Source organism: Heterocephalus glaber, unplaced genomic scaffold (assembly GCF_053883595.1).
Source record: "Heterocephalus glaber isolate CG9 unplaced genomic scaffold, H.glaber_assembly_v1.0 deba00001593, whole genome shotgun sequence".
Classification (NCBI taxonomy): Eukaryota; Metazoa; Chordata; class Mammalia; order Rodentia; family Bathyergidae; genus Heterocephalus; species Heterocephalus glaber.
In genome coordinates this window covers 10,768,748-10,787,733 of record NW_028258368.1, presented here as the reverse complement: position 1 = coordinate 10,787,733, position 18,986 = coordinate 10,768,748, and the positions used below count along the sequence as shown (strand labels likewise).

Sequence of the window (18,986 nt, the reverse complement as noted above, 5' to 3'; positions counted from 1 at the left end):
TGAACAAGAAGCATGGACTGAATTTTCTGTCTGTGCATGTCCTGTGCAGGCAGGGTGGATGGGAACTCCTCACTGTCCCTTGTGCCCACCAACACAGCAGGCCCCTACGTGTGCCACAATGGAGTGATCCGGGAGTGCAGTCTTTGGGAGCTTCAAGCTGCTCCACATTTAGGGACTCTCTGGGGCTAAAGTCAGTGAGCATTTCTCTCCTTTCTTTTTTTCTAAACACCATCTAATTATACCATCTGATTTTAGCAAGAGTTTTCCAGGGTCTGAATATGTCCCCTCAAATTCACAGATTGGAATTTAATTCCAAGGCAGCAGTATTGGGAGGTGGGGCCTCGTGGGAGGTACTTGGGTCCTGAGGGCTCTGCCCTCATAAACTGATTAAAGCCATTCTGAAAAGGGGTCCTGCCAGGGGCTGTGCTCTCTTCTGCTTTTCTGCCTCAATAGGACACAGTGTTCCTTCCTCCAGAGAACCCAGCAACAAGTCACCATCCTGGATGTAGGGAGCAGCCCTCACCAGACACCAAGCCTGCCAGCACCTTGACCTTGGACTTTCCAGCTACTAGAAATGTGAAAAAAATAAAATTTTGTTCTTTACAGATTATCCAGCCTCAGGCCCAGTATTCAGATATGGCAACACAAAATGGACTTGGACAGAGCCTAGTATGGCTCTCCAAATCCCCTATCACTGGAAAACCAGGAGGGTTTAAAAAAAAAAACCTTATTTTGCAATCTTTGGGTGCATCAGCCTTTTTCAGCAAATGACTGAGCAAAAACCAACTCTCATATATTTGTCCACCCACCTGTGTTCATAACACACAGAACATGGAAGCAATCCAGCATCAGTGACAGACAACTGCCCAAAGAAAATGTGGTGTCTATATGTACACACATGAAAATAGAATGTCATTCAGCCTTTAGAAGGAAATTCTGACACTTGCTACAGTGAGGATGAACCTGGAGGACATTGTACTAGTGAAACAAGCCAGCCATAAAAAGACAAACACTGTAGGATTCCACTTACACTGAGAGCAGCCAAAGCCACAGAGACAGAAAGGAATGGTGGGGTCAGGGATTTAGCTCAGTGGTTCCAGCGCCTGCCTCACAAGCACAAGGTCCTGAGTTCAATCCCTGGTACCAAAAATAAATAAATAAATAAATAAATAACACAAATTTATTTGCCAGGGATTTAGCTCAGTGGTTTCTCTGCCTACTGTGCAAGAGCAAGGACCTGAGTTCAATCCCTGGTACCAAAAAAAAAAAAAAGAAAGAAAGAAAAGAAAGGAATGGTGGGTATGGGGCTGGGGAGAGGAGAAGGGAGAGGTCTTGTTTAGTAGGGATACTTTCAGTCGGGAGAGATTTACCTGAAAGTTCTATGGGTGGATGCTGGAAATGGCCACAAAATTGTGAATATATTTACCGCCACTGAAATTTACAGTTAAAATGATTAAGGTACAAATTTTATGTTACTCTATATTGCCACAGTTAAAACAACTTTAAAGGGAAAAAAATAATACAGAAGCAAGTGATATTCATTTAAAATAGATATTGTGGTAAAAACATTACAGGAGTAATCCTGGCTAACAGGAGTGTGGGAAGGTGGCGGCAGAGTTTCCGTGAGTTGGTTGGTTATACTGTACCTCTACTTTTGGAAGATAAAAGCTGTATTCTTTTGAACCTGGCTCTCACAAACTATAACGTGTAAGGTGAGTTTGTTGGGTTCGGTCTCCCACAAGGTCACCTCTGTCCTGCCAGCGCCACTCACCTCACTGCCCCTGGCGAGTCAACCAGAGGGCGTGGGGGAGCATTCTCTGATGTTGCCACTAGAGGGCCGATGTTCACCTGGATCTTGTGAACAACTGTCAGGGCCTCTTCCCCTGGGATCATGGCTCAAACTTCACCCAACAGATACCCTGACGAAGTCCTCAACCTCAAAGGGACTTGATGCCAATAGGGTTCGGGACACGCTGCTCAACACACAGCCCCCTGGCATTTGAGAAGACAGAAGAGGCAGGACCTCTTCCCTCCTCCCACCCAGCTCCCAGGAGCAGGTCATGAGCTCTCATGCCAAGGCGTCCACCTGTACTACACCTGAAGGAGAGGACCATCCTTAGCTTTGAATTTTTTGTCTGTTTTGTTTTTTCTTTTTGAGACAGGATTTCACCTTTTCAATTCAGGCTGACCTTAAACTCACTATGTATCCTAGGTTGGCCTCAAACTTGTGGTCCTCCTGCCTCAGCATCCTGAGTGCTGGGATTATAGGCATGTGCCACCACACCCAGCTTGTCCTTATCTCTGAAAATGAAATGTCACAGAGAAGAATCAGCACACATACTTTACTATGTCCCCCTGGTTTATTACTGCAGAACACATCTTGTTCACTCAAACTTCTGCACGACTGTCCACTTTCATCCAATGTAAACATAAAAAACACTATTCCCTGTTTCTTTGGGTCTTCAATTCCTTACAAAGTCTCCCATGTCACATTAACTTACAGTAAAAATCTGTATGTTTTCTTCTTGCTGATCTGTCTTTGGTTATGGTTGTGAACCTGGAGATGGTGAGGAAAAGAAATCTGTCCTTGGGCCGGGGATTTAGCTCAGTGGTGCCGGCACCTGCCTTGCAAGTGCAAGGTCCCAAGTTCAATCCCCAGTACCAAAGAAAAGAAAAGACAAGACCGTGCCCCCCATGCTGGCCTCCATACTGTCTGATGAAAAGTCAGCTGGTGATATTACTGAGAAGTTGTTCCTTTTACCATTAAGCCTGACATATTTATCAAGTTAATGTTTTTCTATTCCTATATTGTACTATTGTACTAGCTTTTTAAAAAACAAGGATACACTTTTAATTCTATCAATTTTCTTTTCAACATCTCTTCAAATGATCTTTTATTATTTCTCATTTGAACTAATAATATGGTGAGTTACAAGAACAACTTTCTAATATTGAATCACTTTTCCACATCACCACAAATTCAGTTTGGACATATATTATTGTTTGTTATATTCTTCTTATATTTTGGTGGATTTATATTCACAAGTAAAATTCTGTTTATTTATTTTTAGGGGAACTATCTTTTTCAAAATTAACATTTCTCTGGGTGTGAGGGCGATCTGGCTGCAACATCCATCAACCCATTGATCGCCAGGGTTGATTTGGCTGATCTGGCTGGCTAGGCTGGTGTCCCCTTCCTGTCTCACTGCTCCATGTGTGTCCCTCCAGAAGCTGTGGGCTTGGTTGAAGAAGACCATCTCCTCAGTCAAGGGTATACAAGTAGCTGCGCTCCCCTGCTAGAACCTCCAAACAAGCTCTCAAAATTAACATTTTTCTAACTTCAAAAAATTGGGTAGCTAATCCCAGCCCTCCAAGAATTGAAAATTTGAGCCCAGCATAGGCAATGTAGAGACTTAGTAAGACCTTGTCTCTAAATAAAATTTTTTAAAGGGCTGAGAGTGTAGCTCAGTGTGAAGGACCTGGCTTAAATCCCCATACTGCATTAAAAAACAGAAAGTGGGTAGTAATTTTTTCTTAAAGCACTCAGTCTAAATCCCCGGGCCTCTCCATATGTTTTAAGCCCAGAATGCTCCCCTCCCCATGTCTGCTAAGATACTGTTGGCAACAGCAAAGCACCTGGCACAGCTGCAGGCCAGGTAGTGGGAAAGCAGCCAGCCTTGTAGGAAAGCTGCACAGGGAGGCAGCAAAGAGCAGGGGTGGGGAGGGGCGGGGACCTCAGCTGTCATAGCACACTTGCTTCTTTTCAGTGGGAATAACATATAGTGGTCATGTTTGTGAAGACAGATGTGCTTTACTTCTAGGCCTTTTGGTGACTAAGTTAAAAATAAAATGTGACTTCATATTACTATTTTCAGCGCAAATATAACATTGTAAATTCTTCAATAGACTTGTACTTTGATTTTGTATTTTTTTTCTTTCACGCTGAAAACCTCAGTCTGTAACAACATTAAAATTACTTATCTCTAATAATATATAAGATAATTTCAAAAAATAATTCTAGTACACATTATTTATTAAGATTAAGATTTTTTTATAATTCCTTTTGTAGTTAGATTATATTTCAATAATAAGTACAGTAAATGAAAATGCTATGTTTTAAAGACCCATGAAATGATTATTTTCTTCATGTGGTTATATGGCCAATTTGTTATACAATTAGGTTCACTTCTTACAGTTTTTAATTTCAAGGTTTCTTTTTCCTGTTTGATTTACTTACATGATATATTTACATGGTACAAAAATCAAAGAGGATTAGAAGGTTAATGATTCAAGTGTCACTTCCATTCCAACTGTATTCTTTCCTAAAATATCCCCAGTAGGTGACCATCAGTATTGGTTCCTGGTTTATCTGGTTCTTTTTGCAAACATGCACATGTGTGTTCTTATTTCTTCACACAGATCTCCACCAGGCAGTGTACACTATTATTCTGTCTGTTCCTTGCCTTCCCCCCTAATGTACTTGCCTAGAGATCTCAACTTTTGAGGGCACAGAGATTCTCATCTACTTCTCGTGGCTTTACGGCCCAGCTTACACGCACGAATACTTTGGTAGTTTGCAGTCTTGTGTTGTCACAAACAACACAGCCATTAATAACACTGTGCTTGGGTCATTTTGTCCCTGTGCCAACACAGCATTTAGATTTCTATTAAATGCAATTGCTAGGATGAAGTGTAAATGCAGCTGTGACTTGTTTCAGTTGCCTTTTAAAATGAGACAGTTTCTGATCTGAAGGCAATCTTTGCTTGTCACAGAATGCTCTCCTGTATACAATGGAATCATTCCTCCTACCTATTTAAGACCATAGATTAGGTCTTTACTTTTTCCTCATATAGGAAAAAGTAAATTTATTTTATATTTTTATGGATTAGACCAAAAATGTCCCTTAAAAGTCTCATGTGTACAGAGGTAGGGATTTTGGAAGATGGCTTTATCAAAAGAGCAAAAATCTTATCAGTGGATTAATCAATTGATTAGTTCACAGCTGTATGGTCTGTTAGGAGGGTCCTGCTTGGAGCAAGTAGGTCACTGGAAGGATATATCACCTCTTTGCTCTCTCTATTTTCTGGCTGCCAAGAAGTGAGCAGTTTTCCTCAGCCATACCCTTCTACTATGATGTTCTGTTTCACCATAAACATAAAAGCAATGGAGCCAACTGACAATGGACTGAATCTTCTGAAACTGTGAGCCTAAATAAATCTTTCCTTTGTTAAGTTATTTTACCAAGTATTTTGTCACAATGACAAAAAGATAGCACATAATACATAGTACTCTATTCTGAAGCCTCAGATACAACCTGTATCCTATTCTACAGTCTTTTCTCATGTTTGGTCATTGGTTTTGCTGTCTTCCTAGTCTTTGTGTGTGCATATTTATAACATTCAGGACCATCAGGACAAATGTAGGGTGCTGAGGAGTGGCAGGGGCCTATGCTTTTTCCAGTATTGACATTTCAAGTTTTTATCTTTTTTTAGAAATTTCTATCTCACTGGTATCTTTTAAACCATAAACAAAAATAAGAAGTCATGTTTTGTTTATTTTGCTTAATTGGAGATCGAGTTGGATGTGTGAGATACAGAAATCAATAGAATAGTTAGCAACTTTGCCCTGAGTTTCACACATTTCTGCTGCTTCAAGCAAGGACAGAGGTATTGAGTTGATTCCATTGTGTGTGTGTGTGCACACATGCGTGTGTATGTGTAATCACTCCCTGTCAACACCACCAGCACATTCTCTAACCCTTGCTAGGTGACTGTAATATCACCTCTGTCATTGCCATTACCACCTGCTGCCTCACAGCACTAATGTGAGCCCAGCCCCAGAGGTTCTAAGCAAATAGACCCAGCACAGAGAAGTGGAGTGATGCTGCCCTGGCCATGCAGGCCAGGAAGTGGGCCCAGGACTCAACCCTCCACGCTCTAGTCATGATTCCCAACCATGCTTGGGCCTCCTCAAACCCAGAAATGTCCCTTGTACCTCTGCCATGTGCCTGCCCATTGTCTGCAGCAGATACTTCAAATGTCCCTCCATTTTTAGGCAAGGCTGAAGATTGAGCCCAGGGCATCATGTGTACAAGGAAAGTGCTCTACCACTGAGCTGCACCCCAGCCCCTTTTTTAAAATTTAATTTTGAGATAGAATCTTGCTAAGTTGCACAGGCTGGTCTCAGGAGTGCCTAGCATACTTTATCTTCAGGCATGGCCCTCCTTCATGAGAAAACAGAAAGTTTAGAGATGACTTCAAGCTCCCTCCAGAACATCCTCCAGGCTTCAAGACTGCACCCTCCCTGTCCAGTTAGCTGAGAAGTCTTGAGGGAAGAAGTCCTCCCTAGGGTCTTGTTAACTGGGAACTTCTGATGTGGGGAGAGGGTGGTCCTATCTAAGTCCTGTAGCTGAGAAATCCAAGGCAGGGAAGACTTCCTCCCCAGGGTCCCTTAGCTAGGGAGTATGAAGGAGGATCACCTTCTCTGGGGTTCTGGCTTCAAAAGGGCATGAGAGGACATAGCCTCTCTTCTCTGGATCCCTGTAATCCCAGTACTCTGGGAAGCTGAAGCAGGAGGATAGCAAGTTTGAGCTCAGCCTGTGCAACTTATTAAGATTCCGTCACAAAATAAAAATGTGAAAAAGGGCTGGAGGTGTAGTTCAGTGACAAGATCCTGGGTTCAAACACCAATTTTACATTAAAAAATAAAAATAAAAACCTAAAGAGTGGATTAGAAGATCCCTGAGGACTCACACAGCCTTAGAGTCCCAGATCCTCCACGCTCATGCTGCCCAAGGGAGGGTCTGGGTTTGGGCTAAGGGCATCACTCTCTCCGTGCTCCGCTTCCTCTCTCTTCCACCAGGGGGAGCTACAAAACCAAGAGCTAGGCCAGGAAGGACTTTGAGCTCCAGGAGGTGGGCAGACTTTCTATACTATTGGGTGATTTCAATTTATCATGTTCTCTTATGTGGTCTGGAATGACCAAACTTGCATTATATTTTTCATGGACATTTATGTAGAAGAAAGCTGAATTTTAAAAACACTTTGTTAGATGTTCAAAGGAAGTTTTAATTTGCTAGAACTATAGACTTGAAGTGTTGGGGACTAGGCTATATAACTCAGATCTCACAGTCTCCAGGTCTGTGTTATCTTGCCTCAGGAAAAGGGAAGTATGCAGAAGGTCGAATGCCCCCTGGCTATAGGTGGAATGCTGATAACTGGGCACTCCTGAGGCACAACAGCATCTGCTGAGGATCTTTGTCCATATACAGGCATTTGGGTGTAGAGAAAATCTGTTTCCTCATTAATGTAATCCTTATCCACCCCTTCTCCACAGTTCTGTTCCACGAAACACGTGCTACCCCTCCCCATGCACTTCTCACTGTCTAATAAAAGTAGACCAACTGTGGAGTTCAAGTCTGTCTGCTAGAGGCAGGTCTCCCTTCCAGTCCCCTCCACCTTTTTTTTTTTGGTACCAGGGATCAAACTCGGGTCCTTGCGCTTGTGCAGCACGCGGCGAAACCACTGAGCTAAATCCCCGGTCCTAGTCCCCCCTTTATATCTTGAAAATTATCTCTGTCTCTTTTATTCCTTCCCATTCCCCCCAAAAGGTAGCTGAGGGTCTGATTAGTGCTCAGTATTTCAATATAGAGCAGAGTGGTATTTTCTGCTCCTACTCATGACCATGTTGCCAGAATATGAACCAAAACATTAAATAGAAAAATATAAAGACACTACAAGTCCCATTTGTTCACAAGAACAAAACCAGTTTCTACCTGCTCCAACTGGATCTCCTGGGTGGCCTTCTCTTGGTCTTCATGGATATGAAGATGGCTATCATGGTGCTGCTTCCCATTGGCCTTTTCAGGTAATCTTTCAAGATTCATGACATCCTATGTCAAAAGAAAAATGGGTATCAAAATGTGGATGGGGATAATTTTATAGAGTTTGACACTTTTTACCATTATATTCTATAAATTTAATAATGTCTGTTAAATGTCCCTGTGGCTGGGACTGCAATTGGGGTGTTTAGCTTGCCTTGCACACCCCAAAAATGTGGGCTGAATGAATAAGCTGACTCTGAAACCAATTATAAGAGTGAATAGAAAGCCCTTTCCCAAAGAGAGGTGCCATCTACACCAAGTCCTGCATGAGCCCTGCAGATACCAGTGCCACAAATTGGCCATCTCCCAAGCTTGCTGAGGACACAGAATGGGAATAATTGCTTTATAGAATAGAAAGGCTTTAGTGAGAAGGAGGGACATAATGAACTAGATAAGATTATCTAAAGCCCACTGCATTGCCACTGGATAGGAAATTGTCTTTCCTTGCACAGTGACACCAGACCCTCAGCAAAGGGAGGACTCATGCAACCAAGCCTGCCACTCTTTGGCTGCCAGGAATTCCACCACCCCAGGCTCCTTCCCAGTGCTCTTGTTCTGATTCTTGGCTTTGCTCTTTGAGCAGCACTCTGGGGTTTCTGTAGCTGGGTAACAGGGCTGAGAGGTGCTGGGTAGGGGAGAGGGTCATGGTCAGGTGGTTGGTCAAAGGCACTTGGAAACCAGCCCAAAGGATTCCTGAGCCATAACTTATGAAAAAGAGAACCAAACATCACAGGGCCAAAGACAGTTTGACAGACAGTATTTTTCACGATTTTGTCCTTATTTTTCCTTGTCTTTCTCCATGGGCCCCTGTATTAATCTCTTCCTGAGGTCAGCAGAATATTTTAAAACTTGATATACATAATTCACATGCCCAAATTCACCCTTTTAAAGCATTTTTTTTTGTGCTTTTGCAGAGCTGTGCAGCGGTCACCACAGTCAATTTTTTAACACTGCCTTTGCCCCAAAGAAACCCAGTACTCATTGGCAGTTGCTCCTTGTTCCCTCCTCTGGGCACTCAGAAACTGCTAATCTGCTTCCTGGCTTTAGCTGTGTCACTCAAATTCACATGTGAAAGCCCTAATTCCAGGACTTCAGAATGTGACTGTATTTGGAGACTGGGCCTCTCTCTTTGAACGAGGTGACTAAGTTAAAATAAGGGCAGTTAAAATAAGCGGATGGGTCTTAATTTACTCTGGCAGGTTCCTGAGAAGAAGAAATTTGGTCACATGAACAAAAATGAGGGTTGTGTGTGCAGAGGAAGAAACATTTTGGTCATCCATTCATCAATAAATGGACATTTGGGTTATTTTCACTAGCCATTATCAATAATACTTCTATGAAAATCATATCCAAGTTTTTGTATGAACATTTATTTCAATTATTTTGGGGATATACCCAGAAGTAGAATTTCTAGGTATGTAGTAGCTCTACATTAACTTTATAAGGAGCTGCCAAACTGACCCCGAAAGCAGCTACACCATTTCACAAATGCACCAACGCATAATGTCCCCAGTTTCTCCACATCCTTACCAATATCTATTATTGTCTTTAAAAAAAAAATTATCTGCAGGCTGGTGAGTGTGAAGGGGTAGCTTCCTGTGGTTAGGGTAAGAATGGCTAACATAACAGTTTTTTTCTGTACCCCACTTCCAAGGTTTGTACTTTTCATAGACATTGGAAACATCACTAACTGTACAGCCTATTACTGAATATTGTATGATGGTTTGATTATGGTCCAATCACATTTGCACCATTGAGCTTGTCTAAGTGTGCACTTCTGCATATGTGTACTTGTGCGTGTGTGCTTGTGTGTACATACATGTCCGTATATATGTGCATGCATATTGGTGTGTTTATGTACATGCGTGTGTGCATATATTTATGTGTGTACATGTATGCTAGTGCCTTGTGTCTGCACTCATGTTTGCACACATTTGTGTGTGTATGTATGTGAATTTCACGTGTCACAAAGAAACATCAGCAAATAGTGCAACCTGCAAAGCATGTGGAGGAAGAATAGCATCTGCACAGCACAGACCCTGGAGTGGGCTGTGCACTTCCAGGCCCTCTGGCAGGAGCGAAATGTGCTAGGGAGAGGCCCTAGTGCTAAGTTCATCTCTTCAAAGCTGTGTGCTAGGAGCATGCAGCTCAGGAGAAGCCCAGCCCACTGGAACATTGGTGTATCCTTCTATAGTCATGTATTTAAGTTCATGTTAACTGAGAGGCAAAACTGCAACACGTAATGTAAGTCTGAGTCCCCTCTGCTCAATGAGGCACATTAATTAGGACAGTGATTTCTAAATATCAAGTATGAAGCCACTCTTGATTTGCATCAATTGAGTGAGTGTGGCTAGCAATCTTTTAACATGAGAGAAGAGAAAATAATGTAAATGTATTCTATATAACATAAAATAAGATATTGCATTTTATATAGTAAACTAAGTATTACTTCATTAACTTTTTGTCACACACACACAAACACTTGATCACAATGGAATGCACATTTCTTACCAGGGGTTACTGTCAAGGTCTGAAAGCCATTCTACTTCTGGAAAGAGAAGGAAAAGCAAACACTTTCTTCCCAGGGAACAAAAGAGCATGGAGGAAGCAGGTGAGACCCAGTGCTTCAGGAATCAGCAGGGCTGGGGAGAAAGAGGTAATGAACGGGGCTGAGCAAAGTGTGCTGTGGGCAGGAGCAGGCACAGTGCACCAGCCCAGCCCAAGCTTGTCCTGGAACTGACCAGGGATGGTGGTGATCACCTACTAGAGAAGGTGGTCACATAGCAGAGGCCAAGGGGATGCTGCCTGCATGGCTTGGTGCTGCACGTGATGTGGTGTCTTCGCTTGTTGCCATGGTAGCAGCCTCCTGCTTCATCCTTTCCTCTGCCTGAGAGGACTGGCTGAGCTACAGGCCCTATGCAGAGCCCCCTGCCCAACACCCACACACCTGCCGAGATGGAAGCTGGATGGAGCTGCGTGGCCCAAAGCAGCACCTGAGTGAGCGGTTCTGACCAGCAGAGAAAACTCAGGGCACCTTTTTCCTGTGGCATTGAGAAACTTGGTCAGGGATAGACAGAGACAGATGGAGAGAAAGAGTCCTGTTGCCTTGGTGATGAATGAACCTCAGATCAGGACTGGAGAACAGATTCAAGGTGAGGCTGCACCCCAGTGACGATGAAATGACATAAAGTAAGGGGCTGGGCTCACCCAAGGGCACTATTCAGGTAGAGAAAAGGGCCATCAACACACCCCACAGACAGCCGGGGAGGTGCTACCATCAGAACATGGGCTAGTTTGGGCAGGAGTCAGGATTTCTACCCAGACTCAGCTTCATCTGAGTTTCATAGTATCTGTATGTTGATCTTTCAGTCACTGAGAAAAGAAAAGTGAGATTTTTAAGAACAAAAATAGCAGAAGGCGAGGAAGTTAAGAAGACCACATCCTGTGGTCTGTCTGTGTAAGACTAGTGGTTTTTATGCCCTTTATGTTTTCTTTTCATCAAACATTGAATCCTTTTTCAGTGAGTTCCAGGGACCCTCTAAGCCTACAACAAGACTAGCAATTAGAAAACAGTTTCTTAAATGGGAAAAATATCTATTTCCCTGTTTCTTATTGTCTATCTTTTATTCTGCTCTTAAATGTATTTATACTCTGGGTGTCTCAGATAAGAGAAACCACACAATATTTAAGCTTATGTATCTGATTTATTTCACTTAACATTATGGATTCAAGGTGCAATCAATTTATCCTTCTTTATACCTGAGTAGTACTCCACGACTGGAGTCATATGGGGGGAGTGGGGAGAAGACGAGGGGAAGGAGATGTGAAAAGAATTAGGATGGACCGTGTGCACAGACCAACTCCCCACAACGCGTGTATATATTATGTACCACAAATGCATACTAATAAAAAGGAGAGGACAAATGGACAAAATAAGCTGTAGGCAGTGGCATGTGCCTGTTCTCAGCCTAAAACACCAGTGGCATGAAGAGCAGAGGACAGGGTGCCACCTCCTTGGGAGGACAGCAGGCCCAGCTTAACTGGGCCTGCTGGCCTCCCAGTTTAGCATCCCTAGAGAGACAGAAGGGAAACTGAGAACCTTTTTCTTCACTAACTTTCCTGAGGGATCCTTTTGGAGGCACACGATGCAGAAGGCTTGATCTATTTCTGAAGCCTCGCACTTCTCTGTCCCATCAGCCCTTCCCATTTTGGGAACCACTGCCCTCATTGGCCCAAACTCAGACCCCTACTTCCCTCCACTGCCCAAAGAAATAGCCGATATCTTGCCCACTGGAGGTCGAGGAGGGCCAGACTGACCAGAGAGCCCTGCTAGGTCCTCCTGGGAGGCCCAGGCACTTTTCACCAAATCTGTGAAGAGTAGGTAAGTGCCCTATACCAGACCCTAACTGAGGCTCACAAGACCCCCCACAAGTGCATCCCAAATACCTCTCTCTTGCCACCAGCTGGGTGACCTTGTCCCTTTGTCTCGGGAAGGAATTAAGAGTCATCCTCTCTGAAAGTTCCCTCCTGTGATGGTCAAGCTTGATTGTGTCAGCTTGATTGGCTTGGAATCCACCCTGGGGATTGATGCAGCACACTTCTGGGTGTGCCTAGGTGGGTCATAGAAGTGTGATTATGGATACCATATCTACATCCTTACCCTTTCCTCTCTGGCACTGTTTCCCTGCTCTGCTTCCTGGCTGCCATGAACTAAGCAGCTTTGCTCCACCATGACTTTCTGCCACAATGTTTCTGCCTTGTAATCAGCTAACCATGGACTGAATCCCTCGAAACCATGAGCCAAATCAACACTTTCCGCCTTTAAGTTGTTGATGTTGGATATTGTGCCCCAGCAGTGAGAAAGCTAATGCATCTCCCAGAATACGACAGCTACCATCTCCAGAGACCTCCATGAAAATGTTGTCATTTGCCCGCTCAGAGCCCAGGCTGCTGCTCCTTAGACTCACTACTCCATGTGGAAAGTGGCCTTACAGTGCCTGTGCATTCCTACATGGACCTTTCAGAACAGAGGAAGAGTCCATCTCACTTACAGAGAGTGACCTTGCCCCACAAACTCACCAGCCACCCACAACATTCCTTCAGGGCAGAGGAACTGGGATGCTGCAGGAACAGGAGCAGCCATGGGAAAAGAAATGACAATTATTGCAAGGGTCAGTTATGGAACTGGCCAGTCCAAGTTCACAGGGTCAGTGATATCTGGGCCACTTCCAGGACTCGGCCCTCCAGCCTCTCTCCTGCTCTGTGGAATCTGCTGCCCTTTCCCCCTCCTCCATCTCATACCATCTCTGCCACGCTCCAGAAAGTACCCTATGTGGTAGAGGAGGTTCTACACACCCCATGTGGTATTGTGGGTCTTTTGCTTTTGCTGGGATATTGATGGTTCCATAGGATTGAGTTCAGTTTTTTTTCAAGCACATAAGAGATTACATGTTACTGTACCAAATTATAGCTGTATTAAAATAAACATTCATATTTCATCTCTTGAAGACTGACAACTGGAGAAGCAGAAACCACTGGATGCCCAATCTATGTCCCTCCCCATGGCCAACTCTCTGTGATCTGGTAGGGGTGGGGGGACCTCCAGACATGTGACTTTCCCTAGACTTCCACACACTTTTCTCCATCCCGAACCTGACCTTGCTGAAGACCTGTTGTATGACCACAGTTCCAAGTAAATGACATGGAGGAGAAAAGGGAGGCATGCCAGCCTTCTGGAATTTAAATGTAGTTACTTATATTCTCTTTTGCCTGTTTTCAAAAGATTACCTGATCCTGAGAGCTGTATGGAGGGCAGCTGTTCAGGAGAGAAGGGAGCGCCTTCTTCAGGTGACAGTGGGGACCAGCTGCCATGTCCAGACGGGGGCCACCACCACCTGTGGTGAAGATGGAGAGGGAATCAGGACTAGGAATTTCAGAGGCCATCTCTCCCAGCTGTGAGATCCCAGAGCCGCAGAAGAGCCACTTGGGGGACCTAGGCAGGACACTGCTGGGTGGGAGGGGAGAGAGCATTTGACTGTCCTTCAGGCAGCAGTGTCTTTCCCTGTGGACAATCACAGGCGTCAGAATTCTCTGAGTTTGAAAATTTATTAGATTGCCAACTCCTCTTCTGAACCACCAACGAAACGTTTAATAGCAGTGCATTTTCCTGTAATGTAAGGTATGGTCCCTGAGGGAGGCGCTTTGAAGATGGCATTAGAGCAGGAAGGGGTCTGGGGTTTTGGGCATCCCTGAAGTAGTGAGGAGTTTCAGGAGCCCCTTCAGCAAGCACAGGGCAGGCCCTGCAGAAGAACCTGCCCCAAGAGGCTCCATGAACGCTATGAGGCCCTGGGATGACAGGAAGAACCCTGGATGGCAGAGCCCTGGGTTCAGCTCCTACATGGCTTTCATTAGCTGTGACTGGTCACTAAACTCCAAGGCTATGTGGTTGTCAAGTGGAAGAAGGAGGTGTGTATGACCCTCAGGGAATTCTCTGCCCCCATTCAGATCTCTAAGACCTGAACTGGGGCTGGGGGTTTGAGTCCTCCCTTAGGACCCTCGATCACATCTTGAAAGTATGAATCCCATCCAGACCCCAAGCCAGCCCAGCTACTGGCCTCTCTCTGTTCCTGTGTAACTCACACCCCTCCCGCAGCCCCTGAGGCTGCCTTGGACATCTGCCACCAACTCTGAAAGCCAGAAAGCATCTTCCTAAGGGGGTCCTGGGGGCCCTCACCTATAGAAACTAAAATTTCTCTGGATCTCCCTGTCCCCTTGCCTTACACTTCAAATGTGAGTGTTCCCAAGACCTACATTTCCCAGTTTCTCCTCTACAAAATGATGATAAGGCTTGGATTGTAAGCTATGGGTCGTGTGGATATCAATAAATAACTTACAGTGCAACTCCATAGGGAAAGGAGGAAGGAAAGCCTCAGGACTGCTGCCCACCACAGATCCACCCAAGAGCCAGGGAACACAGCCAGCCCGCCAAGAGATCCTGACTCATGGGGCAGCTAAAGCCCCACATAGTCTCCAAGAGTACTTAAGAATGTAACAAATCTCTTTTTTCCTCAATCTTTTTCATGAAAATTGGAGTAAAACAATCTGCTCTCTGTTGCTATATTTACTTTTGCAAAATAAACAAAGCTCACCAAGTACCAAACACTGTCCAGTTTGTTTGTCCCCGGGGCTATTGTAAATGAAGTAGCCCATAGCTGCCTCCAGGCTGCCTCAAATTTTAAGTCCTTTTAGGTTCCCTGAGGGCCCTTCCTAGACCACCAAGGTGTCTGGGAGGCCCGGAGGAGCTCAATGTCCCTGGCTACCCCCTCCTCCACTCCCTTCTACCTCCTGCCCCAGCTCCAACCTGGACTCTCCTGCTCCTCTCCATCTGCCTCACCTGGGGTCACAGGACTCACCACAGGCTTCACATTACTACTGGTTGTCACAGCACAGATACCCTGACAACCGCCTGGCTGCTAGATAACAGACTGCTCATACTTCTGACCAGGAGCTGCCTGACTGCTTCTTGCCTGAGTGGACCGCTCTGCTCCAGACTCTCCTGCCCTCCTCAGATGCCTTCTTCCAAGAGGGTTGCTGGAGGTTCTGGGACCTAATCTTCACTGCAGCTGCACTGCCTGGAAGTCCGCAGGCTCTGGCTCTGGAAACCACATGCATGACCTACGATGCTCAGAATTATACTTAAAAGTACCTAATAATACCTACACAGGATAACTATGGAAATAGAAGTCATGTTCTGTGTAAACATTTCAGTCATTTGGTTTCCTTTTCACTGCTTTCAGAGTCAGGCTCCTGGCCCTGGCTGAGCATGAGGGAAAGTTGAGGCTGAGTCCCCTCCACATGGAAGCATGTGCCCAAATGGAAGGAGCAGGGTTTTGTAGGGGGTCAAGGTCCTTGCCTGTTCCTCTTAGGTGCTGCCTGAACCACACTTGCTTTGTGTTTCATTTCCCTCGTGGCCACATGGCCTGGCACAAGTGACCACTGTGACGTCTACTCACAGGACTGCACAGAGGCTTAGGTAACTCTGATGTTCTCCACTACTCAGTTATATGGTTCAAAAAAGAATCTGGTAAGGTCACATCCTTTCCAAAAACAAAAAATTTGCCTGATTTATGCATTTATTCTATTTACATAAAAAGTTAAAATGCTTTTTCTGGTTATTTTAAACTCAACTTTATCTCAAAGAGTATTTAAGAATGTAGTAAATTTGCCCTTTATCCTTGAATCTTTCTTTTTCTTTTTTTTGCTAAGACAAAATTTTCCTATGTAGTCCAAGCTAGCCTCAAACTCCTGATCCTCTTGCCTCAACTGTGCCAGTGCTAGGATTCCAGGAGTGCACCACCACATCTGGCTTCTTGAATCTTTTTTAAAATGAAAATTAGAAGACCATAACAATAAGCTCTCTGAGAGATGAACCTGTATATATGTTTCCTTCACTATAACAAAATACCCAAGACAATCAACTTACAAAGAGGTTTATTTTGGCTTATAGTTTTAGAGGTTGCAGTCCATGACAGGGATGGGAGAGGGACATTATTTTTAGGCCACTGGTGAAGAGCAGATGTTGGAGCAAACTCTTCAGTTGGTGGCCAGGAAGTGGGAGAGGAAGAGGAAGGGGCTGGAGTCACCTGCAAAGGCTCACTTCCAGTGACCTAAGGACTTCCCACAGGGTGTCACCTCTGAAAGGTTCCACCACCTCCTAAGATACCACACTGGTAAGACCAACACATAGGCCTTTGGGGACATTCAAGAACCAAACTCTAGTGTATCTGAGGAGAAGCAGCAAACCTCATCCCCAGCATAGCAGGAACAGCTGAGCTGGATTCCGGGGCAGGAGACGGTGTCTCTCAAAAGGACAGACAGCTTCTCTGTGCTCTCACATCCAGTGACTCAGGAGAGATGCACTCACCAGGACTGGCACCGAGAGGAACACACTGAAGTTACTTCCTGCCTTTCTTAATGTGTTTACTTCAATACTAAATACTTGATAAATGTTAGTTATCATTGTCATCTTTCATCTACTAAATAGAAAAATGTTTAAAAGAAGTTGTGGTAAATAATCAAACAAAAAATACAACCCATCACCTCACAAAAATAAAAAGGTTAACTTTGCTACTGATCAAAGAAATCCAATGAGATGTCTTTTTATTGTTGTTGCCTACCAAATTAACATTTTAAAAAATGACAGTCCTAAGTGTTGCTGGGGTACAGGGGAAGGATGTCCTCAGAGACCATGCTGTAAGGCAGGTCACTAAAAGCTTTCCAGGGGAAAAGTCATTAAAAACAATCCAGTGTGTTTGTGTTGTGGACTCCCTATCCCAAGAAGAGCTGGACACATGCAAAAATCTGTATGAGCATCAGTGTCCACGGAAGTGCTATTTATAATTCATAAAAACATAGACACAGGCCAGGGGGCACATAGGTATTCCTGGTAGAGGGATTTACATGCCCCCAAAAGGGAATGCAAGACAGATGTTAGTTTAGAGAAGTTATTAAATATATGATGGTAATGGTGGAATAATGCTATGGAGCCAATAAAATTGAGTAGTAAAAATATTTCATAATGTGAGATATTCTCATGTGGATTTTAGCAGCACTCTTATGGACACAAGGACACTATAAGGGATATACACAGAGGACAGAGAAGGTGATATTTAGAGACTGGAGTCACAAATAGCTTTCATCTTCTACTTTATACATCACAGTATTTTCCCAGGCTTTTTACAAGCAAGAAAAACCCCAAATTACAAGGGGTAAGATACAGTAAATGCTTAAATGAAAAAAAATACTTATCACATTAAAAGACACACTGCCAGCAACAATAGGATGAGTGCGTCTGAAGCAGGGAAGACTGTTTTGAGTATTTTGAGGGGGAACGAACGGCAATGTGTCTTTTACTGTAATCAAATTTTTAATTTGATCATTCACCATATTTTATGATCACCTCTTATTGATCAAATGTTTATGGCAATTTCTGTCAAATAAAAACACTACAGTGTGTCCTTATCTACCCTACTCACTGGATCTAGTACTGTATAACTTCTGTCAATTCCCCAAAGTGTGAGAAACGCAGGTGGGAGTGCATTCTGTGCCATGGCGGGCACGGGGTTGGTGGCCAGAGAGGTAGTGGTGGATGCGCTGCCCTATTTTGATCAAGGCTATGAGGCACCAGGCGTGAAGGAAGTGGCTGTGGCTCTGGTAGAGGAGGAAACTCGCAGATATCGACCTACCAAGAACTACCTGAGCTACTTAACAGCCCCGGATTATTCTGCTTTCGAATCTGACATAATGAGAAATGAATTTGAAAGACTGGCTGCTCGACAACCAATTGAATTGCTTAGTATGAAATGATACGAGCTTCCAGCCCCTTCCTCAGGTCAGAAAAATGACATTACTGCATGGCAAGAATGTGTAAACAATTCTATGGCCCAATTAGAGCACCAAACAGTACGAACTGAGAATCTGGAGCTAATGTCACAGCATGGATGCAATGCCTGGAAAGTATACAACGAAAATCTAGTTCATATGATTGAACATGCACAGAAAGAGCTTCAGAAGTTAAGGAAACATTTTCAAGATTTAAACTCGCAGCGGAAAAACATGCAACTCACAGCTGGATCTAAATTGAGAGAAATGGAGTCAAATTGGGTGTCCCTGGTCAGTAAGAATTACAAGATTGAATGGACTATTGTGCAACTAGAAAATGAAATCTATCAAATTATGCAGCAACAGGGAGAAGCAAACAAAGAAAATATCCGGCAAGACTTCAGAAGAGACTAACTTGCTGAGTAGAAAGGAAGAAAAGTTGGGCTCTTACAAACATCAGCCATCTAAACTATCTCTGAACCATGAAGGACAACAGCCTCTCACAAAAGCCGTTAGTGGGTAAATGTTTAGAAACCATAACGTATGGATTATTATAATAATTGTATCGAGAATCTTTGTGAAATAAAGGTTATCAACTTGGTATTTTTATAGCTATAAAAAACTCAAGCTTTAAAAAAAAAAACAATTCCCCAAAGTGAAACTGACCCTGAAAGGTAAACGTTTTCAATCTATTCCAGACATCCAGGCAATCATGAGAGTGCA

At 43.9% G+C, this 18,986-nt stretch overlaps 1 protein-coding gene and 1 pseudogene across 3 annotated transcripts in view; one reads left to right on the top strand and one right to left on the bottom strand.

Moving 5' to 3' along the window:
• Window positions 1–18,986, bottom strand: part of LOC101710489 (uncharacterized) — a 96,422-nt gene that overhangs the window by 64,677 nt on the left and 12,759 nt on the right. For 2 of the 3 annotated variants that reach the window (XM_087193520.1, XM_004856931.3), the window contains 2 exons: window positions 13,671–13,777; window positions 7,776–7,892 (listed from right to left, as the gene is read on the bottom strand). In XM_087193520.1, the coding sequence (XP_087049646.1) occupies window positions 7,776–7,892; window positions 13,671–13,754 (201 nt within the window). In that variant the 5' untranslated portion in view covers window positions 13,755–13,777. Of the gene's footprint in view, window positions 1–7,775; window positions 7,893–10,394; window positions 10,526–13,670; window positions 13,778–18,986 lie in introns of all 3 variants that reach the window. The other variant, XM_087193521.1, reaches the window with a different exon arrangement.
• Window positions 17,641–18,851, top strand: LOC147823343 (pre-mRNA-splicing factor SPF27 pseudogene; annotated as a pseudogene).